Source organism: Podarcis tiliguerta (assembly GCF_965153285.1).
Source record: "Podarcis tiliguerta genome assembly, chromosome: 4".
In the NCBI taxonomy this organism is placed as follows: Eukaryota; Metazoa; Chordata; class Lepidosauria; order Squamata; family Lacertidae; genus Podarcis; species Podarcis tiliguerta.
Genome location: NC_139537.1, coordinates 65,618,954 through 65,645,688, shown reverse-complemented (window position 1 = coordinate 65,645,688; position 26,735 = coordinate 65,618,954). Strand labels below are relative to the sequence as shown.

General features: G+C 40.5%; 1 protein-coding gene across 5 annotated transcripts in view; it reads right to left on the bottom strand.

Moving 5' to 3' along the window:
• MID1 (midline 1) overlaps positions 1-26,735 on the bottom strand; it is a 260,162-nt gene that overhangs the window by 23,913 nt on the left and 209,514 nt on the right. For all 5 annotated transcript variants that reach the window (XM_083437453.1, XM_083437454.1, XM_083437452.1 and 2 more), the window contains one exon: positions 5,642-5,737. In XM_083437453.1, coding sequence (XP_083293579.1) covers positions 5,642-5,737 — 96 coding nt within the window. The remainder of the gene's footprint in view (positions 1-5,641; positions 5,738-26,735) is intronic.

The window sequence follows — 26,735 nt, the reverse complement described above, 5'->3', positions numbered from 1 at the left end:
CACTTATAAACACATGATGTTTTTCAAACTCTAGATGCTGAAAGAGCAAGACTCTGGCATTTCTGTGTTTAGTTTTAAGGTGAACATAAATATTGAAGCACACTGTTGATTACTTTGTCACACTATACAAAGATCCGTCACACATGTTTTGGTACAGTGTGTGCCAAAACAACCTCCAAAGCAACATTCTGGATTTCAAATAATACATGCCAATGATCAGATAATAAAAAGGGATTATTAGTCTATATTCTGATCAACATGACCTATTAACAGGATTACCATCAAATCCTTCCTGCTGGCTGCTTTCTTTTCTGCTTCTAAACTTGCTTCAGATTCTATTAAATTATTCCCAAATTTCAGCTTGTGAATGAAAAAGTAAAAGCTCTGGCACTGGGCCACATAATGAAAACACAGTGTGCATTATTTTTATTGTAGCGAACAAAGGCTTCTTATTGTTTAATGGAGTCTATTGGGTAGAACCCGGCCAGCATAGTTCTAATTTTTGTTAAACCACAAACAAGAAGTTTTCTAAGCCCATTTCATGGAAAACAGAAGGGAGACATACTTAGCCGTGAAACTTAAAAGAACTCTTTGTTGAAGAAGCTGGAGCCTTTTTAAGTATTGGCATTTTCATTATTTGTAATGAAATACTATTTTTCTAAACTTTTTCCATCTCTATTTCAGTCTCTCACATTCCACTGCTCTTTTGGGATTTTTAATTTGGCTGACGGACAAGAAAGAGAAACCCCAGGTACCTCTAAATGCCACTAACATGCCTGGCTCTGGTAATATTATCCTGATCTGAAGATTTGCCTATCTTGGGGATGCTGTCATAGTGAAGGACAGCTTTATGAACATAACCGGCCCTCCTTTGTTTTTGTGGGTTTACAGAATTTGGACATAAAATAAACAACCGTTTTTGACCTACACCTTATATACAGAGTCCAGGCTGAAGCAATTTAAATATATATTTCCATTAGAACTGGCACAGCTGAGTTGAAGAAATACATGAAATGTCTTTCCTGTTCTGTATAATCAAGGGTGGTGGGAGGAAATGACAAAATTCTGTAAGAGCATTCATGGTGTGTGTGTGTGTGTGTGTGTGTGTGTGTGTGTGTGTTTAATTCAGTGTTAGAAAACATTGGCTGAATTGGAAGCATTTAAATCATCTACAGGAAAATATATTCCCTTCCACTCCTCTCCGCTAATTGTTCCAGATTTTTCCACAGCTGTGTTCTGATTACGTTGCTGTGCAACAGACTGAAACAACTCCATTCTATTGGCTAAATAATACATGCTTTTCATAAAACCCTAAAACGTTTAAAAACAGCCCCCCTCACCATCACAAACGAGGCTCCGCAATGAGAAGGAGGAAGGCTGTTAGCAGCATTCAGTTTTCTACCATTCCTTTGACAAATTATATGGGGAATATCTGAGATGTGAGTCACCTCAGGAACTCCCATGTAATAATGAATTCACCCTGATTGTTGTTGCCAGCCTTGAGGGGCAAATAGCTGGCTAACAGATTCAAAAGCAAGGAGGAAATTAGGGCAGAACTACATGTGAAAATAGCAGTCACATTTTGAATTTACCCCTCCGGTGTTTGCTCCCACCCATTAGAAGGTCAATGATGATGGGTAGGGGTGTCAGCAAAGAAATGCGCAGCTTAATGTGCACGATAAGCACACAGGAGGATTTGATACCAGGCTGTCCATGCAAATCATCATGTTATAGTTGCATATGCTGAATATTCACTCAGTGTATGTGCATTTGGAACTGCCACAGATTAACATGTTCACATGGGGTGGTAGGGCTCGGGTACGAGAAACCTAGCCAAGTGCTGCACATGTTTTATTTATGGTTTTCATATATTTCATACGTGGAAGTGTCTTTTTGAAATATATAGTATTCCAAATCATTCTAAGAGTTATTTTCAGTCTGGCATGCACCATACTTAATGGTATCATCCAGATGATCACTCATGGCTTGTAAATCATGGTTTATAAACCATGTTTTATGAAGCTACAGATGAGCATCATGGCCACACACGCCTCCTTTGCCCCTCTCTCTATTGTCATACTTCATGTTGAGTAACAAACCAGGATAATAAAACCAAGTTCTGATTTAACTGGTTTGGATAAAACTGGGAACTCTGGCTTAGTGCAAATCAGGTTCTTCGTGGTTTGTGAAGCCAGGGATGAATACCCAAATGTGGCCACTGCTGTTATTTTCATATTGAGCCAAATGGCAAAAGGAGCTGTTTTAAAATAAAAATTGTCTTCCGGTTAATGTAGCCTTTTCATTTCATCTGCAAAGAGTTGGTGTGCTTTAAAAAAAAATGGCTTAAATATCACTGGTATAAATGGCCAGAGGTTTCTGTCCTCATAGTAGCACGTAAATAAGGTGAATTTAGCTTCCTATTGTGACTTTATGGAGAATAAGATGAAGTGATATATGAGAGATGCAGCTGTTGTGCCTTGGCAATGGAGAGGAATCTGTAAAATTAAGATCAAAGGGAAGCAACACATCTGCTTACAGTATGGCAGCTGTATCTTTATAATGGAAGAATTGCTGGGTCTAGGATAAAATTAAAAGGAAGATTATTTATATTCAGGTCATAAAAGATAAAAATTAAGCCAATGAGAAAAATATTGTTTTTAAAAAACAATAGCCTCACCAGAAATTAGAAAAAGAAAATGGCTACAATCCAGCCCTCAGGCAAGTGCTTTAAAGTCCCACAGATATCAGTAACACTTAAATCAAAGAAGTTCACTCAGAGACAAATTCTATACGAGCACCAGGATTAACATGTGCACCAGAGTTCAATTCTATATGTGCATCAGGATTGATATGATTTTTTTAATATTAATTTAATACGAAGGATGATGTAACTGAAAGCTGTGGCCTTCAGAAATGTGAGCCTCAATGATTCCACAATACCTGCTATTTCAGAAATGCAGCTCTCTGTGTTCTCCAGAGAGGAGCATTTTCAGCTGCTACTAGGCTGCAATAAACACACAAAAACCTGAACTCCCCACTTTGCAGTCAGGACTTCTTAAATGGTTGGTTACATACAACAAACGCTGCTGTCCTTCATAGTAGGCACATATGAGGTTACGCCCTTTGCTGACACATGCTGCAAAGTACTGATATCAACTGAACAATGGCTTCCTGCAATATATATTTATTTAGTTCTTACATGTCGGTTAGTGAAGAATACCAGTCTAATAATAAAATTGCCAGTCCTGGACCAACACTACTTCTATTTTAAAATTTGCTTTTTTCTGTAGTTGCTCCCGGATGCAATTTTTGCCTTGGGATGCAAGCAGAAATCACATGCCAGAGGCAAATTTTCATTGTGCGAGAAGGCATACATCACTAGATGTCCCCTATAGTGTAGGGGTAAGAAGTACAGTTGTATCTTGGAAGTCAAACAGAAGTCCGTTCGACTTCCAAAATGTTCGGAAACCAAAACGCGGCTTCTGATTGGCTGCCAAACGTTCAGGAGCCAAAATGTTCAAGAACTAAGCTGTTCAAAAACCAAGGTACGAATGTATTAACAGCAGGATTTCTGTTTCTTAAAGGAATTGTAATAATAAGAGAGAAGGAGCACAGATGGCAAATAGTTGTGTTTCCCAAATATGGCAACCAGCTCCGTGATTTGAACAGTGGCGAAGTTGTTGGTGAATGTTTACTACACTGAATGCTTACTAAGCTTTTATCGCCAGGGGAATGGCTTGGATCTGATCAAGAACAACCAAATCATTGATCACTGTACTTGTCATTATGGGGCTGAACTGGGATACATGAGTTATTATAGTTAAATTGTTCAGTAAGGACTTTGTTGATGGCAGAAAGTGAGGAGGAATTAAAGAACCTTTTAATGAGGGTGAAAGAGGAGAGCGCAAAATATGGTTTGAAGCTCAACATCAAAAAAATGAAGATCATGGCCACTGGTCCCATCACCTCCTGGCAAACAGAAGGGGAAGAAATGGAGGCAGTGAGACATTTTTACTTTCTTGGGCTCCATGATCACTGCAGATGGTGAGAGCAGCCACGAAATTAAAAGACACCTGCTTCTTGGGAGAAAAGCAATGACAAACCTAGACAGCATCTTAAAAAGCAGAGACAGCACCTTGCCAACAAAGGTCCGTATAGTTAAAGCTATGGTTTTCCCAGTAGTGATGTATGGAAGTGAGAGCTGGGCCATAAAGAAGGCTGATCGCTGAAGAATTGATGCTTTTGAGGTATGGTCTGGAGGAGAGTCCCATGGACTACAAGATCATCAAACACATCCATTCTTAAGGAAATCAGCCCTGAGTGCTCACTGGAAGGACAGATCGTGAAGCTGAGACTCCAATACTTTGGCCACCTCATGAGAAGAGAAGACTCCCTGGAAAAGACCCTGATGCTGGGAAAGATGGAGAGCACAAGGAGAAAGGGACGACAGAGGACGAGATGGTTGGATAGTGTTCTCGAAGCTACCAAACTGCAGGAGGCAGTGGAAGACAGGAGCACCTGGCGTGCTCTGGCCATGGGGTCACGAAGAGTTGGACACGACTAAACAACAACAACAAGGACCTGGTATTTCCTTCTCTCCCTGACACAGCTGCAACATTCTGTAGGTCAAGGCTATCTATCTAGTTTTTCAGGTTTGTACTTTGAACTTGGCCCATTATTTGTTCCTGAATAGCACATTCTGGACCCTCCAGATTAAATAAACTTTCTCCAAGAACGCACCGATTTCTTATAGCAACCTGACCTTTCTCAAGGTTTTCCTGGCTCTCTGACACTAAATGAACCATCAAGGTACTCAAGGGGTCCACACAAAATCAGAAGATATGTGACTCTTTATGAAATACTGCCATAATACAGAACTGGAATGCGACACAACACATGGTAAATATGGAATTCATTTTCCTATTCCCGGGGAGCCCTGTTCACATCAATCCATCTGTTGCAGAACCTTTGTGTACCACCTTCTAGGATACTCATCTCATGTAAGAATCTGGTGAAGCCCCTGGGGCTGACTCACCATTCTGCATGAACTTAGATCAGTGTTTCCCAAACTTGCGTATCCAGCTGTTTTTGAACTGCAGTTCCAACCATGCCTGACCACTGGTCCTGCTAGCTAGGGATGATGGAAGTTGTAGTTCAAAATTAGCACAAGTCTGGGAAATCCTAGACTAGATGATCCTCGTGGTCCCTTCCAAATCTACATTTCCGTGATTCCCTGATGGTTTGGGCATTGCAGGGCCAAAGCCTGCAATGGTACCTTTCATGCTGTTTGTTGCCTATTATTACTTTTGCCCATATAATACCCCTTTAATAATAAATAAATATTATTTTAGGAATGTACAATCTGCCAGGTTCCTTTTCTTGAACGTATGGGTGGGTGCTCTTAGTAGCAAACTTGTGTTTGTCATGTGGAAAGTGTGAAAGTGCCCATCCCCCCATGTAAACATGGTTGTGTGGGCTTTTAAAATTAAAATGTTACAGGAAATGTTGCATTTTCCTGATGGCTCTGTAACTAGAATACCAAAATTCTACTAGGTCCAATTCTGTGTAGCATTTTAATATTGAACCTCAACACATAAATAACATATGTAACTAAAACGAATGCAAACAAGCAAATACTCACCTCCACGTGTTGGCAAGTTTGAATTAATTTCGCCAAAAGTGTTTCCAGTTCGGTATTTCTCTTGATAAGGTTGGTGAGATTACTTTCCAAGTTTTGCTGTTTAAAAAGAAAAAAGATGAAAAAGAAGAGTGATTTATTATCTTGCACCATTCTTAACTGTAATTAAATACAGTACATTCATGGAAATGCATCCAAGATCGCACTAAGGTAAAGGTAAAGGTACCCCTGCCCGTACGGGCCAGTCGTGTCTGACTCTGGGGTTGCGCGCCCATCTCGCTTAAGAGGCCGGGGGCCAGCGCTGTCCGAAGATACTTCCGGGTCACGTGGCCAGCGTGACGAAGCTGCTCTGGCGAGCCAGCACCAGCGCAGCACACGGAAACACCGTTTACCTTCCCGCTAGTTAAGCGGTCCCTATTTATCTACTTGCACTTAGGGGTGCTTTCGAACTGCTAGGTGGGCAGGAGCTGGGACCGAAAGACGGGAACTCACCCAGCCGCGGGGATTCAAACCGCTGACCATACGATCGGCAAGTCCTAGGCACTGAGGTTTTACCCACAGCGCCACCCGTGTCCCAAGATCGCAGTAAATCAGTCTAAAGTTGGGCACTGTTGGATGTAGCACATAAGTGGAGTCAATTTTAGCCAAGAATGTGTAAAATACCGGGCACTAGACATGGTTAGTGACAGAAGGAACACTTCCATTGACTTCAAATTAGTCAAATATGTTGCCCTGTACACAGATGGTAAAAATCTGTGGATAATAAATACATGGAGTTGAGAGTGGGATTCCGCTTGCTGTAGCCACTTCCAACCTCTGCATTTCAATTTGACTATAACTTAGGCATATTCAAGGGATGCAGGTGGCGCTGTGGTCTAAACCACAGAGCCTAGGGCTTGCCAGTCAGAAGGTCGGCGGTTCAAATCCAGGTGACGGGGTGAGCTTCTGTTGCTCGGTTCCAGCTCCTGCCCACCTAGCAGTTCGAAAGCACGTCAAAGTGCAAGTAGCTAAATAGGTCCCGCTCTGGTGGGAAAGGTAAACGGTGTTTCCGTGCACTGCTCTGGTTTGCCAGAAGCAGCTTAGTCATGCTGGCCACATGACCCGGAAGCTGTACGCTGGCTCCCCGGGCCAGTAATGCAAGATGAGCGCCGCAACCCCAGAGTCGTCCGCGACTGGACCTAATGGTCAGGGGTCCCTTTACCTTTAGGCATATTCAGGATACAGGCTCTTTTCTTGAGATCCAAACCAGGGCCTATGATGGTATGTAGTGTCTTCCCAGACTCCCAGATGAATGCATGTATAAGTCAGGAGCAGAAATAGTCTGCACAGCCCCAATTGTTTCCCTCCACATGTTCCCTGAAAAGGGCTATACATCTGAATCATTCGTAGACATACACAATGATCCTTATTAGCTTTCACCTGGGCACATGAATGGGTACGTCACTGCTTGCCATTGTAAGGGACCCTGGCACTAGGAGTCAGAGCAGAGAATACTGAGCCAGGTGGACAAATATTCTAGCCTGGTATCATATGGCGGCTTCCCACATCTCTCTTTATTTTATAAATGCCCTTGAGGTTGAGACCTTTGAAAACTTTTATTTTTGAAGCAGTTCACTGGAAAATCTGCTACAAATGTAATGTGTTTATTGTGTTTCTCTCTGGGAAAGCATAATATCTGCTTATCTGCCAAGGACTGAGGACAATACAAAGTATTAACTAGATTAAATGCCAAAACCACACAATTAAAAAAACACAACCTACCACAAAAATCATGTTTGATTTACACTTGACTTTTTTTTAGAATGCTTTATTGATAATTTATTTCACTTACATTAAATTCAGATGTTTGCTCAATGTTATCATACTGAAGGTACCATTTACCTCGATATATGGATTCTGCCGATAGCAATTTGTGGTATGCATCCTGTTATATCTCATAAAATGGTTTCTTACGCCTCTACATTTAAATTCTCCTATTCTTCAAGGGACTACATACTCATACATCATAGCATAGGAGCCAACTCCTAGTGTCCGAGGGATCTTTGCCCCCCCCCCAGTAAAATATTTGAGGGAGCTGGGCCTTCCCAAATCTGATGGGCATTGCCATTCAAATTGTGTGTGTGCACTCTGTCATGTGATAATTTATTTAAGCCCCCCCCCCACGCTTTTTATCCTCACATTAAGGGTGAGGTAGGTTAGGCTGAGAGATATTGATTAGTTTACTGGCAACTCCCTGATCTGATATTCTAACCATTACACAACACTGACCTTCATTCAATGTTCTTAGTCCAATTCCTTTCAAACATGAAAATAAATGGCTCTGTTGGATTGCTTGGGTGTTGGATTCAGATTTCCCCTTCCCCTTAGAACATGATATTAGAAAACATAAATATCCACCCCAGGGCAATAGTTGTTGCTGTTCTTTATATCTTGCCTACCCCCGCCCCAAACCAAGACTTTGGGCAGCTCATGGAAATTATGCAAAATTAAAGCAAAATAAATAAAACACAATTAGCTAAAAACGTTAAGAATTTACTAATAAAAAAAGCAATTAAACTATCTGTGGAATTAAAACCATGAATAATGCGGTACTAATTTTAAAAAGATTTTTAAAAGATTTAATTTGGATTAATATGACAGCTAGACCACCTTTTTGCAGCATTCCCCTGTTAAATGAAATTATAAGAGGAGGGCTTTTAAAATTCCTAATAAGAAAAAGGATGATACTCATCACACCCAACATTTTTTTCCTACTGAAAGGAGTTCAGTGTCCTTTCAGTTCAATGCTGTATCACCGGTAATTTAATCTGTTTCTTTTACTAATGGAATTCCTTTCTCCCAAGCGCCTATTTTCCTAGATTTTTTATTTTTTTAATTCCTTTATGTCACTCTAGTTCTTTGGCTAGCATTTACTTCTTTTTGTAGAATAGAATTCTTTTGTTTCTTGCTCCATTTTAGGTATACTCTCTGCATATTGCACTGCTAGTACTTGTTTTCTGTTTCCCTTTTGATGGATAGAAGTTTTGGATCTTCTTTGACTCTTATATCAAATAGTACTTGCAAGTGAGGTGCTGCTTTGCACTGACGTGACTCTAACCCACAATCTAAAGCAGCAGTGTGTGTGGAAGAAAGCAAGATACGGTCATAAAGTGTTGAAAGGTTGGGCATACTTTTCCTAAAAGTAAATAAATATATCTGTTAGAGCAATTGTTTGATGTCTGCACCACAGCAAGTGTCCAGTGTGTTTTATAATCACTCTGTATATTTTATTAACTGATGACATGCTTGTCCATTTTTTCATTATGTGTAAATGTGTGGTTTTGTTTTTGCAAACCACTTTGAGCTTTTTAAAAAATAATAATAATCAAACAGTGTATGTTATGAAACAAATATGAAATAAATAAATAAATAATAGTTTTCATTCAACTATTTGTGCACTGATGTGTCAAACAAGTCCACTGTGCCATATCAGCAATGGAGCTGCAATTAACTGCCTAGTCATGGTTAATTCTGTTGTTACCTCCCTCTTAAAGTATGATTTTTAGAATTCTTCGCATACAGATTTTGAAATTTTGCTTATTCCTTGTCCATCCCATTGCTCCCTGCCTCACTCCTAAACCATTTCCTTAGGGAGAGAGAAAGGCATTTATTTTAGTTCTGGAAGAGACTGGGATTATTAGATGCAGAAGTTACCGTATTTTTTGCTCTATAAGACTCACTTTTTCCCTCCTAAAATGTAAGGGGAAATGTGTGTGCGTCTTATGGAGTGAATGCAGGCTGCGCAGCTATCCCAGAAGCCAGAACAGCAAGAGGGATTGCTGCTTTCACTGCGCAGCGATCCCTCTTGCTGTTCTGGCTTCTGAGATTCAGAATATTTTTTTTCTTGTTTTCTTCCTCCAAAAACTAGGTGCGTCTTATGGTCTGGTGCGTCTTATAGAGCGAAAAATACGGTACCTTCTCTATATTTCTTATCTACTATTTTATTTATTTAATACCTCATCTCTCAGTCTGGCAGACCCATGTGGACACTTACAATCCCATTCACTGTTTCACAGCTGCCAACTGCCAATATATAATACTAAACCTCTGGAACAATGAATAGCAAACCAGATTTCAGGAAAAAGTATTTTAGGAGTGATGAGAATGGAAATCAGCAACTGTAGATTCCTTCCATTCCTATCTTCAGTTGATATAATGTGAATCAACCCTGAAGACTTCTGCTTGAGTACCTGTTCACATCTTAACCATCAAAGTCTCCTTCATAATACTCATGTGAAACACCTAGATGAAGAACAGCCAAAATTGTGTGCCCTCCACATGCTGTTGGATTACAATACTCATAATCTCTAACCATAGACCAGGGTTTCCCAGACTTGGGTCTCCAGCTGTTTTTGCACTACAACTCCCATCATCCCTAGCTAGCCTGACCAGTGGTCAGGGATAATGGGAACCGTAGTCCAAAAACAGCTGGAGATCCAAGTTGGGAAAACCCTGCTAGCTGGAGTTCATTGAGTTGTCATCCAAACACATATGGAAGGCGTCACATTGGCTACCCCACACTAGATTTTTGAACGATACCTTCCACAACATGTATATAAAGTTTTGGGCATCATTTATAGATTCTTTGTTTAAACCTTAAGATTAAAATGTTCTGTTGAAGCATCTTCTATTTTTATATGTGAGATTCATAGGACAGAGAAGCTAAATTAGGCCCTGCTTAAGAGATAAGAAGGGTGGCTACCAAGGACTAGAGTGACTAGGTGAACAAATGTTTTTTAAAACTATGATTTATTATATTTTATTCAAGCCCTTTGACTTGGTGAAAATTGGGCCTGGAGGTGTATAGAATTGTAGAATAGAATAACAGAATCATAGAGTTGGAATAGACCACAAGGGCCATTGAGTCCAACCCCCTGCCAAGCATATAATTCGGAAGGATTTTGGCTCTCTCTGTAGTCGTTCTTTTACGGAACAGCTATATTTGCATCTTTTGCAGTGGGTCAATTTAGGCCAAGCCTCAAATGCCTGAAGCTTAATATTAGAGATGGTGAGGGACAATAACACTGTTGATATTGATATGGCTAATAATAGAAGATGCCTTAGCAGTTCAAAGGAAAAACACAATAAGTTCAAAGGAAAAACCATGGAGTGGATTAATTGGCCAGGACTATTTTTAAAAAATTTAAAATGTAATATAAAAGAACCTTCAGTCTCAATGTTTAATATTTTCTGTTTAAATTAATACATATTCTATTCTCCTGATTTTTCTTATTAAAACTTACATGTAAAATTCAAGAGTAGCAGAGGAGATGAAGAGATTAAGCCATGAACAGAACACAGAATTATTTTCCTGGATGTTTCTAGCATGCTTTATAAGTTCTTTAAAGTTACATTATCTTCATCAAAAAAAGACTGTTTCTGCTTAATGTCTTTCCCCTACCCAAAACAGTTATTTCTCTGATCCTTGACCTCAACAGAGAAAAACCAGACAGCAATTTTGAACTGTCCTCAGGCATTTTGCCTGTTTCATTGGTCCTCTGCCTCCTTAATCACATATACAATTCCCCCATCAGTTAATTCATCCGTAACAAGTAATATACATTCATTATCCTATCCTACACAGTCAGATTCTAACACAGGTTAATACCCACATAACTCAGAGCAGACAAATATGTTGTCCATCTAGAAGAAAAGTGTGAAATCACTACAAATCAATAGACACACAGAGAAAAGTTTTAAGTATAATCATTGCTAAAAATTAGCTGTATAGCCCGGCCTATAGTATTTATGCAACATACAATTAATGCCCTTTAAGTGATGAACGAATTGCCTATGTGGTAGCTAAAATTTAATCACACCGCCTTTAAAGTTTAAGCCATAGTGTGGCATTCCAGGGCAATTAAACTGGCACAGGTGTTTGAGGAAGATGCTGGAAGGCTAAACAGATTTTAACAAAGTACTTTTCCTCTACTACTTTTAAAAGCATCAGCATAATCTAGGAACCATCAGAGCACCTAAAATTTTGTCTGCCTCAACATTGCAATTCATGGATCTGGCAAGTGCTCTGAACAAAAACACTCCATTGGGATGGAGGTCTCTGATATGCATGTCACATTTAGGCAACCTCTATCTGACCCCATTGGTATTGACATATTCATTCCTACTGATTTAAATAAATGGGTCTGTTCTAAACCTGACTAGCGGGACGCGGGTGGCGCTGTGGGTAAATCCTCAGTGCCTAGGGCTTGCCGATCGCATGGTCGGCGGTTCGAATCCCCGCGGCGGGGTGAGCTCCCGTCTTTCGGTCCCAGCTCCTGCCCACCTAGCAGTTCGAAAGCACCTCTAAGTGCAAGTAGATAAATATGTACCGCTTTATAGCGGGAAGGTAAACGGCGTTTCCATGTGCTGCGCTGGTGCTGGCTCGCCAGAGCAGCTTCGTCACGCTGGCCACGTGACCCGGAAGTGTCTCCGGACAGCGCTGGCCCCCGGGCTCTTAAGTGAGATGGGCGCACAACCCTAGAGTCGGACACGACTGGCCCGTACGGGCAGGGGTACCTTTTTACCTTAAACTTGACTAATTCTGGATCCAACCTTATAATCTTCCTAAGCTCGGACAGACAATAGGGAGTTGAAGTTCCACTTAAAGCCTGATAACACACATATGCTAAGAAAATAAAAAGCCCCTGCTTCACTACAAATTAATTGCTGTCCAACTCCAGAAGCTTTATTTGAATGATTATGATATATACAGTGAGACTGCACAATCTTTGATGCTGTAGCCTTTTAGTATGACTTCTCACACTCTCAAAAGCACCCCTTTTTTGTAGATTGGGTAATAATGACTTAACTATATACAAAGAGGACAGAAAATTTCACTGAGGATAATTTTCCTTTTAATAAAGTGAGGTTATTAATTCACCAGAGTAGGGTTGGGGTTGGGCAGAAAGGAAGAAGTGAAACCTAAGATTCAGCAGCTAAGATTCTTTGAGTCTTCCTCATTGCCACCAAAACAGTGAATGGAGAAAGGAACTGGGATCCCAAGGCACATATCCTTGGATTCAAAGACACATATCCTTGGATTCCACACAGGATCCTTTTGAGGAGAAAGAGGAAAACCCCCATTTGTTGCCTGAAAAAGACCTGTCATTCTGAAGCTTCAGAAATCAAGCAGGTCAGAATACCCTAGGGAGGCTGCCATCATGCCTTGGGAGAGTCAGGGAGGTGGGAATTTTTTTCCTACCAGAGGTGGGGATGGCCACTAACTTAGAGGGCTTAAAAAGAGAATGAAACAGGGAATCAGTGGCTGACCCTCCAAGTGTCCCTATTTTCCAGGGACGTCCCTGATTTAGGGAAGCCGCCACAGTTTCTGAATTGATCCTGGAATGTTCCGCTTTTCCTCAGTAAACTATTTTCACCGAAGAAATATTGGAAGGTATGGAGTTATCCATCCCTGAGTCGTCTGAGGGCAATCCTGTATAGGGAAGTTTTTAAAAATGTTTTATTATGTTTTTATATATGTTGGAAGCTGCCCAGAGTGCTGGGGCAACTCAGTAAGATATGTGGGGTATAAATAATAAAATTATCTTAATGGAATGGGATGTCCCTATTTTCATTTAATAAATTTTGGAGGCTATTACCTCCATTATTATAGGCCACATGACTATGAATACAAGTTGCTGGGAAACAGGTGTGGGACAGAGGGATATTGAACTCTTGTTCTGTTTAAGCATACCTTACAAGCACCTGGCTGGTCTTTGTGAGAACAGAATGCTAGACTAGATGGGACTTCCTATGTTCTTACATTCCCAGAATGCTCTATGTGTTGGCCAAGGAGGCCCAAGATGCACTTTCTTTCCTTCAGCAAACACAATCTAAACCTCACCTTGTGGTCTCAGGTTTAGTGCAAGTATACTCATTCTGTTGTTAAGGAGATATTTCAGCATGATGAGGGAAGGTCACAGTTGCAATCTTAGTAATGGAAGGTTTTGTGGGGAGGCATGGAAGGTAGTTAAGACCCCTCTATTCCACCCCCCGCAGTAGTAAAGACCCTCAATAATCCTGCATAACCTCCAGTGATTCATTCTTTAGTGTTTTCATATAATGCTTCATATAAACAAAGATGTATAAATATATATATATGAATAGCCATCTATTTATAGGGGGTAATTTGTCACTACCAGCAAATTAAGGACAAGCAGAATAATGCTGAAGAAATGTCAACTTTGTCCAAAGGCTAATACAATCTTTGCATTTGAGAAGATGTACAAGAATTATCTATTTCCTGAATTGGGGTTCTAACAAAGAGAAGTGGTACCTAACTTCTTTGTAGCGGGGGAGATGAAAGATGCCGATCCAAGTACCAGGGCCTCAGATGTCCATATGTGTCCTGTTTTGCAGGTGAGAATTCTCTATTTGAATAAGTCTGAGGTGAAGAAGGGGTGTCCAGTCTGGTTTAAAGATTAATAACTATCAGAAGGGAGATGAAGAGCCTTGACATTGCCCACCAGCAGTTAGCAAACTGAGCAAGTGCATGTTTACTTGTTTACAGTCTTCCGCACAATGGTAAGACATACAGTATTGTAATCATTTGTAAATCTATATATATAAATTAGCAGATGCATATTTTACAGAAATACTGGCTCTCTCTTTCTTGGTGATACATTTCCTCTGCGTAAGTGGCCACACAAGCCTTTCATGCCCTCACATGCTACCACTAAAAACTTAAGATTGCTTCTGATAGCTAAAAAGGCAGTGAGTGTAATTCACTCAATACATGTGCAATATGTTCATGGTTGAGGTGGCGTGGGAGGAAAAATACCTCCCAGCAAATGACCTATAGCACTTTCTACCAGCTTCAACTCTCAACATTAGTCCTGAGGGAAGTTTCACCTGCAGAGTGTCTTAGAAATCCAACTGTACAGTGATAAAACCATGAATTCTTAAGTGTGTGGCGGTCTGGAGACGCAGGTACTTCAGAAGATTTTTAAACAGCACTAAGGCACAATTATCATCTGGTTCCTTGATACCAAGTGATCAGGAATACCTTAATCTTTTTTTCTTCTTTTCTTTTTGTGTGCCTCTCATTATAGCTAGAATTAGAAACTGGGGTATTACAAGGCAGTTTGCAATGGAAACTTCACAGAAGTCGGAGTTTAATCAAGCGACCTGCATTTGTATCTGAACCTCTTAACTTCACACATCACTAATGGAAAGGGGCTTTTGCAGAAGCAGGTAAAAGATTGTTTTCAGAGCCACTGCATTTCTGCAGTGTCTTTGGAAAACCTGGTATATAAAACCATCTGTCTACCCAACTTCATGTATTTTATGACAAAAATGGGAGAAAACTCGCTCTTAAGTCACTCTATACGTAATATTACATACTTGCGATTAAAATACACCAACTTCCCTCATTCCCCTTGGGCCGTACACAAATCAAATAATATAATATTGTGACAAGCACGAAGAGCAGCCAAGAAAGCCTAAGTAGTATATACTCCAGTGAATTCTGCAAGACAGCTGTGCATGTGCTCCAATATTTATTATTTCCCTTTCTAGTATTTTTATGTATTTAATTGTGTTTCTAAAAGAAATATATATCTACATACACATATACTGGAATGTACTGTGGTTTTCCAGAGAAGGAAAAGGAGTTCTAGAACAAACCAGCCAGAAGCTATTTTTTTTAAAAAAAAAAATCTATTCAGGTGACTTTTCAAGTATTATAACCACACTACAAATACAGAATGAGCAGTGGTAGTACTGGGTTCTGATCCAGTGCTACAGGTTCCAGTGACTACACTATGGAGCTTTCAGCACATATTTACCAAATAAAGACCTTATGTTCATTGGGAAATGGAACAGGGACATCAGACCTGTGAGACCTATTTTGCTTTGCACTAGAGGCACACAATCTGCAAACTGGAGCATAGTCCAAAAGAATTAAATACTGTACTTCTAAACCCAGGAATTAGCTTTCAATATCAGAACTGAATGGGGCATGCATTCCTTTCACACAAAAGCCAGTCTTGGTTACCTTCCCCCACATGCCCTGCTTTCTCCTTTTCACTGATATAGTCTTGGGGGGTGTCATTTTTTGCTGTTGCCACAGATAAACAATGGGGACTCAGAAATCCATGTGGTTCCAATTCAAAGCGCCCAGAGATCTACCATCATATCCCGATTTATCTACCTACCTCGTTGTGCATGATACCTAGCAATAATCAGTTAAGATTTAGGAATTAGTTGTGTATGAATTGGTTAGATTCCTTCATTCAAAACCAGATACCAATTAGGCAAATAAACAGCATTGTGCAATGAATAAAAATGTTCAAATGGCTTGGAAGAAATGTAGTAGTTCTCTATATTAGGGATAGGGAATCTCAAGATGTTGTTGGGCTCCAACATCCATCAGCGCCTGCTGGCATGACCAAGAACCTGCTCCACAGGTGGCTGACCACCTGGAACCATGATGAAAGAAAAATGGGATATAAAGGTAAGAAAATAAACAAACATCTGGAGGACCACAGTTCCCCATCCCTACAACACTGAGAACACAGTATTTCCATTTGTTATAAAATGCAGTTTGCATGCAAAGGAGATGGAGACTGCAACCTATATTGGTGCATGTGAATACAAAACCAGGGAGGTGATACAAAAAAGGCTGGTTAAAAAGGGGTGGTTATTTGTATTTGGGGAATCTCTCCCCAAAAGACAAACAAGTTTTATCCAAAATCATACACACATTTGATTGAAAGCCTCTGAAGCCGAAGGAATAATTTATTTCAAATTTTTATTTTTATTTAGATCAGTTCTATAGAAAAGCAAGTACTACACCAAGAATATTATCTAGTTCTTGTTGCCCTTGCAATTTAAGGACACTGTGTTCTCCATCACTATTCTGATTATATGGCCTGCTTTATAACCAGTGCATAATCATTAACAATGCCAAATGCTTCTTATATTTGTGTCTATATACTACTTGTTCGGGCTTCAGGACTCATAGATGTAACTAAACGTTTGGCCATCAGCAGCCTGCAAGAAGCCGACAGCATGAAACAAGCTTATAGGATTGTCTAATCAAGTGCAGCAGATGTGCACTGTGGACAAATAGTTCAAATGTTAGATGTCTAACAGTGGACAGTTGTGTATGCAACATCTGGTTCAGTTGCATAAGACTAAAATCAGATTTGGAATTTTAATAGCTTGGCACAGAGTACTATTTTTAAGACTGAATGACTGGAATATGTAGGTCCTGGTATCGTCTTTAAAATATGACCTACTCATTGGAGTTGCACGGTCTCATTCTTAAATCGGTGCTGTGCTATTATTTATATTAGCGTCTAAATCATATTTTTGAAGTGTCTAAACAGCATAATGCTTGTGAACATGGAAAGAAAGAAGCAAAGTCTAAAACTGATGCTAAAATAACATAAATGGATTGAGCATGTGACATAGCACATTCCTTCTGGAATGAGACCATGCAAAGCCAGTATTATTAGGTTCCATTTTTAGAAAAGGTGCAAGTTTGATTTATTATGGTTAGATGACTCTTAGAAAGCAACAGAAATATTGACAACTGCCATGTATGATTTGCGATATCCAGCATTCTTAAGCTGAGGAAACAGTGTCAACACTAAAGCTATTAAGCAAGAATAACAAATCTTGTAAACACTTTGAGAAAGGCATATGGGTTGTTTTCCTTTCCTTTCTTCCTTTGAACTCTGACTCTTTGATTTTCAAAGAGCAATGCTACATTTGTTCACTTTTCAGCTACTAGCGCACACTTCTTTGCTCCTGTTCTATCACAAAACATCTAAGGTCTTTGACCTAGAGCAGATTTGTCATCATTGGGAAGTAGTTAAGAGGCAGATCTCTCAAGAAGATCAAAACTGTGCCCCTGAGACTTCCTATGAATTTATTTACTTATTTATCACAGATACATGTTTTACAGGCATTATATATTTTAACCCCTAGCAACATACTCTAATGTGGGAAGCCCCAAATCACTGCAGCTTTGACTACTACAAAATGACTAGTATGCAAATGGGAGTTTGCCCCATTAAAAAAAAAAAAAAAAACTTGTGAAAGAATTAATTAGTTGAAGAAAGGTTTATAGGGCTTAAAGAAGGGTGAAAATAAGTATACCTTTAATTAATGTTTTACAGGTAGTATCCACAAAGGAAATGGGGAAAGATTACGAGAGACACTAATGCCATGTAGCCAGACTTAGTCTTGACACTGGTTCCAGGTTTGATAAGACTGTATGTATCCAATTTCGGCATTTAGGCCTGTTGCCAAACTAGCTCCTCCCACCCCTCCCCACCCCATGTTGATGACTGGGTGGTTAGGACAGCATGTAGGCAGGCCCCTCTCTGCCAGCCTAAAAGACCGCCTTCACCACAGTGGAGGGGGCACTTCAGGGGACACTTCACCACATTGGAGGGCCTAAGACCCCCCCCCCCCCCATGGTGGGAATGGAGTTGTTGCAAACAGTAGGTGGCAACAAATACGCAAGCCTCTCGTATCTTCTGCCCTGGCCAGCATGAGCTGGAAAGGTTTCAGATGCAGTGATGGCACTGCCAGTCTAATCCTCCCATTAGAACAGATTTGTCCTTCGTTTTAATTTGAGCTAATCTATACATTACACAGAATGAGGCAGAAGAGTGAAGTGGGGGGTTGTTCCAATGTAAACATACTCTGCAGTAGAAAGCTATCACATCAGAGGGAGTGCTGTGCAAAATCTGTCTGAGCAAACAAAGGGAGCTTTCTTGTACAAATGGAGGAGCATTCAAAAATATGATCTCCCTTTTGCAGCCTGAAGTGAAAAGGGTTTTCACTGCATAATTTACCACCTCAGTGTTGCACTTCATTCTATGTAATGTGTAAAGTGTCTTGTAGTTAGGCAAGATAGATTATAGAAAATGATTTGGGGGGGGAAAGATGTGTTTCTTTCAGAATGTTAACATGAACCTAACTAATATTTCAGAGTATCAGCATGAGCCTGTCTCTGAAATTATATTCCTGTTGTAAATACATTACTAAAAGGAAGACCCACTGGGTTCAAATTGAACCTAAGTGATGCCTATTAGCATATACTTTCCAGGATAACAAAGGCTACATGTATTGTACTTAACAAAATATAGACCAAACCTTGTCCTGTCAAATTACATTAAATCCACAATGTGTTACGGATCTTGTTGCGGCTAGCTCCCATATCCATGTTGCCTAAGCCATTTTACTCTAATCTAGATTCAAATCAATGGGTTGGTGTCATGCCTAAACCAGAGTTTAGCATTTGAAAATGAGATAGAGCAATTCTTGGGTTGCTCTCTCCTTTTTCAGGCACAGTTGCAAATAGGAATTCAGAAATTTGCTTGTGTTTTACATTATTCACAGTTTGCTGGGTCATCGGAGCCTAACAAACTGTGGTTTGCAGTTCATCTAAAATGAAAATGGAGTTTCCAAACTCATACTGATGTCCCATGTCAAAGAACAGGAGCCTGAGGTTCACTGTGGCTCATTTCAAAACACCCAACTATTGTTTCATCTGAACTAGGCCAGTATGTGTTTTGTCCAAAGCAAAGTGGTTCTATGACATTTCCAACCACAGAAGTGAATCACGTCTTGGTCGACATGTGTTCTGAACTTCTGCAATGCTGCAGCAAATGACACTTGGAGACTATGATGTAAGTTTCACAAGACAGCATTGCAAATACAATATCTAAGATAACAGCATTCCAGACGAGAGGAAGCAACCCACCACAAGCAGCATAGCTAAGTGGCCACATTTTGACATAAACTTGCTGTAATTGTAGCTTCTCAGAGATGAGCAGCAACTGCTTCTTCTCATCTCCCAACACTTCAGGCTAGACCACGACAGTAAATGCAAACAGATGCACTGAAATTATACACAGCCTAATTATAAGCATATGCAAACTAGCCTTTATGTGCAAAAATACAAGGGTAGGATGAAGAACACTGAGCAGGAGATGAGGTGGCTTAGTGAAGGACTGGGCTGGCCAATCATATTTAACTCTGCTCCTTCAGGCGGGAGAGTGTCATTTCAGATAACACATTGCTGCCCAGTAGCCACTGCATTCAGAGGAGCTGTTCATCTGTAGATCTTACCATACCTACAGAATGGTATTATGAAGGTAGCAATAAATTCAGCTTTACAGACCCCTGCAGATATACAGTTCTCCACATGGATGCAGTGACTGTTTGTTAAGATTGTGAACCCAAAGTCACATGGCTGCCTATAGTCTTGATCCAATTGTACTGCAGAATGAAAACAAAAGGCAAGTGGGAGAAATTCTCCCCTTAGTAAAACAAATAGCCAATCTTACATTGAACCACTTCAGCAGAAGCAGGGTTCTAGCAATCTCAGTTCCACAGATTACAACCAGCTGAGCTTGAGGCAAGGAAAAGTTTTGACTGCAAAGCCTGGATACAAAGCATTTAATTTGTTTTACATAATTATGTGTTAAATTAGTTGTACCCTACAGAGAATAATAATTACACCACTAGAAAGTTAAAAGGATATGGCATGTGAACTAGTACATATGTGCCTTTTTCTGTCTGCATATATTGCTAATTATCTCAGCACTTAACTTCTATAATGAGTAACTAACTTCTATGTAAAATATAAAGGTCATTCAGCGTAGCTGCTTGGCAGAATTAAACCACAGAATCCCCCGGTCCCTTTGCAAGTGAAGTGACCTCTTTATGCTTCAGTCAGTCTAACAGGGTAATTGTGAATCATATGTACTTCCAGCTCTTGACACACATGCGATGGACAATGTTTGTACAATAGAAGAACTAAGTAGGCTTATTTGAGCTTGTGTACACATTCTGGTTTATCTCTTTATTTCATCAAGACTTAACATCAGTCTTCAGAGATAGACAGGCAAGTCTAAAGCACAAGAGTTCTCAGGCTGAAGGCTACTTGAATTTGGCCCACCATATATATGTGTGTGTATGCTCTGCTTTTTATTATATTTCAGGGTTAAGTCTTGCCATGAAAAACAAGTATGAGGTCGTAAGATACATTTAAGCCATTGGTTGTGATTCAGTAAAGCAAGAAAAATGACCAAGGGACAAGAGGAACTGATAATAGGAGGTCTATGGCAAATTGTACTTATTTTAGAATAGAAATACACAGGATCACCCTGTTAACTGCTATCTCTGCTGAACATGGAGGAGTACTCTACAATGTGAGGTTGAAATACCAAAGTGATAACAGACATGGAAGAGGTTAATTCAAAACAGAAGGATAAGGTAAATATATGTAACTGATTATATTTATCAAGCTGCAAACATTTACTCATTAAAAGCAAGAATCCTAACTCACTTTGCCACTCAAATCTGTCTTAAAACTTCTCATGTCTGCAATAATTGACTAATTATTTCTTTGGAAAAGAATATGATATTCTCAGAAATCTCATATAAGCAGCGTACCAAGCCTAGAAAGCTTGAAAGTAAGTTTAGAGGATGAACTGCTATTGATGTAATGTGTTCCCTGAGTCTTATCACTTTAATGCTAATGGCTATTTTTCATGTGATCTATTATCAAGAGTTGGTCTGCAGTATTTCCTGATTAAAAGACGAAATTAAAAGACGCCTGCTTCTTGGGAGAAAAGTGACGATGAACCTAGACAGCATCTTAAAAAGCAGAGACATCACCTTGCCGACAAAGGTCCGTATAGTTAAAGCTATGGTTTTCCCAGTAATGATGTATGGAAGTGAGAGCTGGACCATAAAGAAGGCTGATTGCTGAAGAATTGATGCTTTTGAATTATGGTGCTGGAGGAGACTCTTGAGAGTCCCATGGACTCAAACCTATCCATTCTTAAGGAAATCAGCCCTGAGTGCTCACTGGAAGGACAGATCCTGAAGCTGAAGCTTCAATACTTTGGCCACCTCATGAGAACAGAAGACTCCCTGGAAAAGACCCTGATGTTGGGAAAGATGGAGGGCACAAGGAGAAGGGGACGACAGAGGACGAGATGACCAAACTGCGGGAGGCAGTGGAAGACAGAAGTGTCTGGCGTGCTCTGGTCCATGGGGTCACGAAGAGTCGGGCATGACTAAACAACAAAATTTCCTGATGGGAAAAGCAGAAATCCATTGTGTTTCTGGTAAAGCAGATCACATTCCTTTAACATAATAACAAGATTGACCCAATCTACAGACTGACAAATCTGAATACATTAAAACAGAATACTATGAATGTTAGTATTCTGAATGTTAATTCATTTATTGCATTGCCTGAGCATTCAGGAAGGTAGTGCAGAGTGCCTTGATGTTTCTTTAACTAAGATCCCATAAGGCTTCTACAGTACTGTGCAGCATCTTCCGATAATCGATAAAAATGTGCTGACTATATATACCAAAGACATCAGTGATCAAGCAGGGATATTAGTCCCTGAGGTATCCTAGACCCAAGCTGTTAATAGCCTTGTAAATTAATGCAAAACTTTGGAGCTGGCCCAGTAACGTATGGGCAAACAGTGAAAATTTTGAGCACTGTCAATAGTCTGTCCATATCAACAATCTAGGCACAGAGTTTTGCACCAACTGGCACCTCCAGACCAGGGCGAGCCCATGTAGAGAACATTGCAAAAATCAAGGCTTGAGGTTACTAATGCATAAATCACCACTTGCAGCATGTACACAGATTAGTGCCCTTGGCTCATATTATATAAAGTGGCTCTGGAGTATACCAATTACCCTGAGGGATAGCTCAGTTGGCATGAGACTCTCAATCTCAGGGTTGTGGGTTCGAGCCCTGCACTGAGCAAAGGATTCCTGCATTGCAGGGGGCTGGACTAGATCCTCACGGCCACTTCCAACTCCTATGATTCTATGAAATACATGCCAAATTCAATGTCAAATTCATCAATGGCCTACTGAGACTGAATTTGGGGTGCACCTAAGCAGGAAACTGTTCTTGTTCTTGGGAGATGGGTAGCCATATTTGCTTTGGGAAAGTCAGGTTTTACACACTTGCCCTCTACTCAACTGCATGTGTATTATTTAAAACCACCAGTCCAGTACCAACAATGCCAGGAGTGAGGCAATCTTAAACTGCATTTTGAGACACGTGAAAATACCCCTGGCCTGATACAGACCAACAAGAAAGCTTTCCACAAGCCAATGAGCTGTTCACCCATTTAAAAGCAGGACACACCAGGCTGCCAAACTGCAAAGGTGCTTTTGTGAAGTCACCTATTATACACCAGCCGCTGATCTGAAACAAGCAGACAAGCTCCAGTTGTTCATCCCCTGCCAAGTCTGCAGACATGAAAGGCTCATGTTTTACCTCGCTACACCGAGCAAAACTTGCCTTTGCCAGCAAATACATATGCTGCGACAGCTTGCAGGTTGCCAAATAAAAAAATAAATGAAAGGGTTTTTATATCCATTCTAGGCATTCAAAGCTAGCCCGGAGGGTGGGGAGGATGACATTTTAGCTCCTCCGCTTTTCATGATGGGAAATAGTATAACAATTGCAGCATTGTTTACCATAATGGCAGCCCTCACCCCACCCCGGGTACCTCAGAGTACATTATACTGCAGAAAAGGCTTATTCCTGAGCCATCTGAGTTCAATAGCAAAGATTCAGTAAACATTCATGGCAGCGAGATCTGAAATGTTTTCCATTCCACTGTACGCATTTTCTAACCAATAGTTCCTAACAACCGACAGCAGAATTTCTTAATTTTTGTGTTTTTTAAAAGATCGTACTTACTTTGATGCCATTAAAACATGCACATCTAAAAATATTTTCCTTCATTCCACCAATATGTGATGCACTAAGCAACAAATTAGGTAGAGGGCCTACTCTAGCCTCCAAACACCCACTAATTTTCGTAGTGGCAACACAAAGAAAAGTACGTAGACACAATGCAAGGAGGGGAAGCCTAGCACCCTGATGGGAGTAAGAACCCTGTAGAAACCTGAGAGTCACACATGCAATACATTGGTAGAAATAGTCTGAAATACTTTCACATCCTGTAGAGCAGTAGCACCACCTTATTTTTTATTAATTTGTTACATTTAGGCATTTGACATGCAACCTTATGTTAACCGAACCAGAAGCATATATAACAGTTATCTCTGCATAATATTTAAAACTAGGAGCACATGTAGTTCTCTCTCTCTCTCTCTCTCTCCCCCCCCCAATCAAAAAGCCCCCAAAGACAGAAAAATGAAATGGGAATTATAAAATAGAAGTGTCCTTTAAAATAGCATTAAACAGAAGTTGTGTTCACATTACCACTTACTGTTCCAGTGCGCTCCCACTGCTCATTTTTGAATCCATGCACACGTGACGTTATCCAGAATTCAGAGCTATCCTGTATAATTACTGTGTAATGATGCAAGCCAGCTTCAACCCAACTTGAGCATGGTATCCTTATTCAATCCTAGGTGTGTACATTTGAGAAGCTTTCCTTTGCTTCCAGATTTCCACAGTTGGAGACAGTGGGGGGAAACCAGCCAGGCAATTCTATCAGGTGAAGACAATGCCTCATCATCACCACCTGTTCATATACAGCAGGTGACTCTGATACACGTCAACTTGTGCTGATGAGGAAACAGGGCTGGCCTGAGACCTTTTGGTTTGTGCCCACATCCCCATGGAGAAGACTAGAAGCAATGCAGCTGCTCTGCAGGGACACCCTGTTTTTGCTGAGAGTCTTGGCAAAAAAAGGGGGGCATTCCATGACGCAGTGTTGCTGCTCTCCCTGGCTTTGACTTACACCAAGCTGAATTGGAAGCCACTGCATCACCAAGGCTAGAAAGGGGAAGCAGCAGTGCAGCAGGAGAGGGATTTGAGATATCCTGACCCAGTGGAGAATGATGCCCAAGGCTTTGCGTTGCCTCATTAGTGCACTGGCTATGTGTGTAAAGCGATGGCCAAATTTTACTTGAAATACAGCAAGAGAAACAATCTCTCTGCTACCAGGATTCCACATCCAGCTTACCACTGGCAAGGTGAGGTATGAGAGCCCCACTGTCTAAGGGAAAATGGTAAAGGTAAAGGACCCCTGGACAGTTAAGTTCAGTCAAAGGCGACTATGGGGTTGAGGTGCTCATCTCACTTTCAGGCTGAGGTAGCTGGCGTTTGTCCACAGTCAGGTTTCCCGGTCATGCGGCCAGCATGACTAAACTGCTTCTGGCACAACGGGACACCATGATGGAAACCAGAGTGCATGGAAATGCCGTTTACATTCCAGCCACTGGTGTGCTTTCAAACTGCTAGGTTGGCAGGAGCTGGGACAGAACAATGCGAGCTCACCCCATCGCGGGGATTCAAACCGCCGACCTTCCAGTCGGCAAGCCCAAGAGGCTCAGTGGTTTAAACTGCAGTGCCACCCGCATCCCTCTGCCCCACTGTCTACACCATGGCCCACTCACTACTCGGGGACCTCAGCTGGCACAACATCTGGCTAAACTGGCTTCACAACATGCATTATGTGTATTTTAATGAACTGAATAGACTGCAAGATTATGAGTTACAGGGTGTGTGTGTGGGTGTGTGTGTGCGTGTGACCTTAACAGTGCTCAGCTTATTTTTTAGTCACTATTCTGTTGTTAATATTGCTTTATAGATTATAAATGCCATACTGATTTGTTAATTGTATTTTACTTTAATTTTACTGTAATTGTGATGTTTAGCTTATTTGAGCCTAATAGTGGTTTTACAGGTTGTAATTGTTTTATTTATGGTTTGTTAATTATTTCACATGACTTATGCTGTAATTTGTGATGTTCTATTATTGTTATTTATTGTTTATAAGTCGCTTTGGGATTCATTTGAATGAAAAGCGGCATATAAATATAAGAAATCAAATCAAATCAAGCAATGCTAGAAAGAGAACTGCCCAGAAAATAGAACACACACCTTTGATTAGTCAAGGGGGAAGGGGCTGCGAGGGTTTTCTTCTTTCAGAAATTAACATTGCTTTGCATCATTTTTCTTAGAATGAAGGCAATTTTAGGGTGCCCTTTATTCCGATATATATAGGAGACACAGCTAAGTTCCAAAACAAAAATAGTAACAAAGAGCAGGATCGGAACAGAAGTTCTCCACCCTGAGCTCTTATATATAGAATTGAATTATTTCCTTCTGGTTCTCCTTGCCAAATCTCAGTATCAAAGAGAAAAGTTAAGGAACTGTTGTTGGCAAACAAACTAGGCATCTGTGACCAACCTGTAAAACTACCGCTATTCCAAGGAACAGAGCAATGTTGGGTCGTGCTGAATCTCCCCATATCTTCCAACATTTCTCCCATGAAAATATGTAAGTTCTAAGGAAAAACAGGGCATTCCAGGATCAAATCATGACGGGGATGGCTTCTGAAAATCCAGGGCTGTCCCTGGAAAATATGGATGCTTGGAGGATCTGAAATTGATGGATTTGGTGTATAAAGATGGGACAGGCATCTACACACTCACTTTTTACACAAGTGAGAATTAAAAAAATTCCACCTTCTACCAGCACCGTCTACCATCAGGACTCTACCACCTCACTGTCCTGAATGGCCTAACATGCCTTCCTAGAAAATGATTACAGTGGTACCTCAGGTTACAGACGCTTCAGGTTACAGACGCTTCAGGATGAGAACAGAAATCACGCAGCGGTGGTGCGGAAGCGGCGGGAGCCCCATTAGCTAAAGTGGTACCTCAGGTTAAGAACAGTTTCAGGTTAAGAACGTACCTCCAGAAAGAATTAAGTTCTTAACCCGAGGTACCACTGTATTTGAATTTTCCTCTTTCTTGCTCTCTCCCAGCTATTTCTGCCATGGTAGAAACTCACTTGGACTGTAGTTACTGAACTGAAGGGCAATTTTCCCATTCGTGTTAACCATTCTAATGATGTCTCATTACACATACACACGTCTCAGAATTCTTGGATAAAGGACAGAGAAAGAGGACATGCTGTCGAAGAAGAGCTATTGTGTTAAAAACAACCACCACCACCAAAAATAGGTGTTCTATGAAAGAAAGGCAGACCTTTATTCATTAATGTTTTATGCTGCTGAAGAATGAGGACACTTCCCAGCCTTAAATTATGCTAGAAAATCCTTAGGTG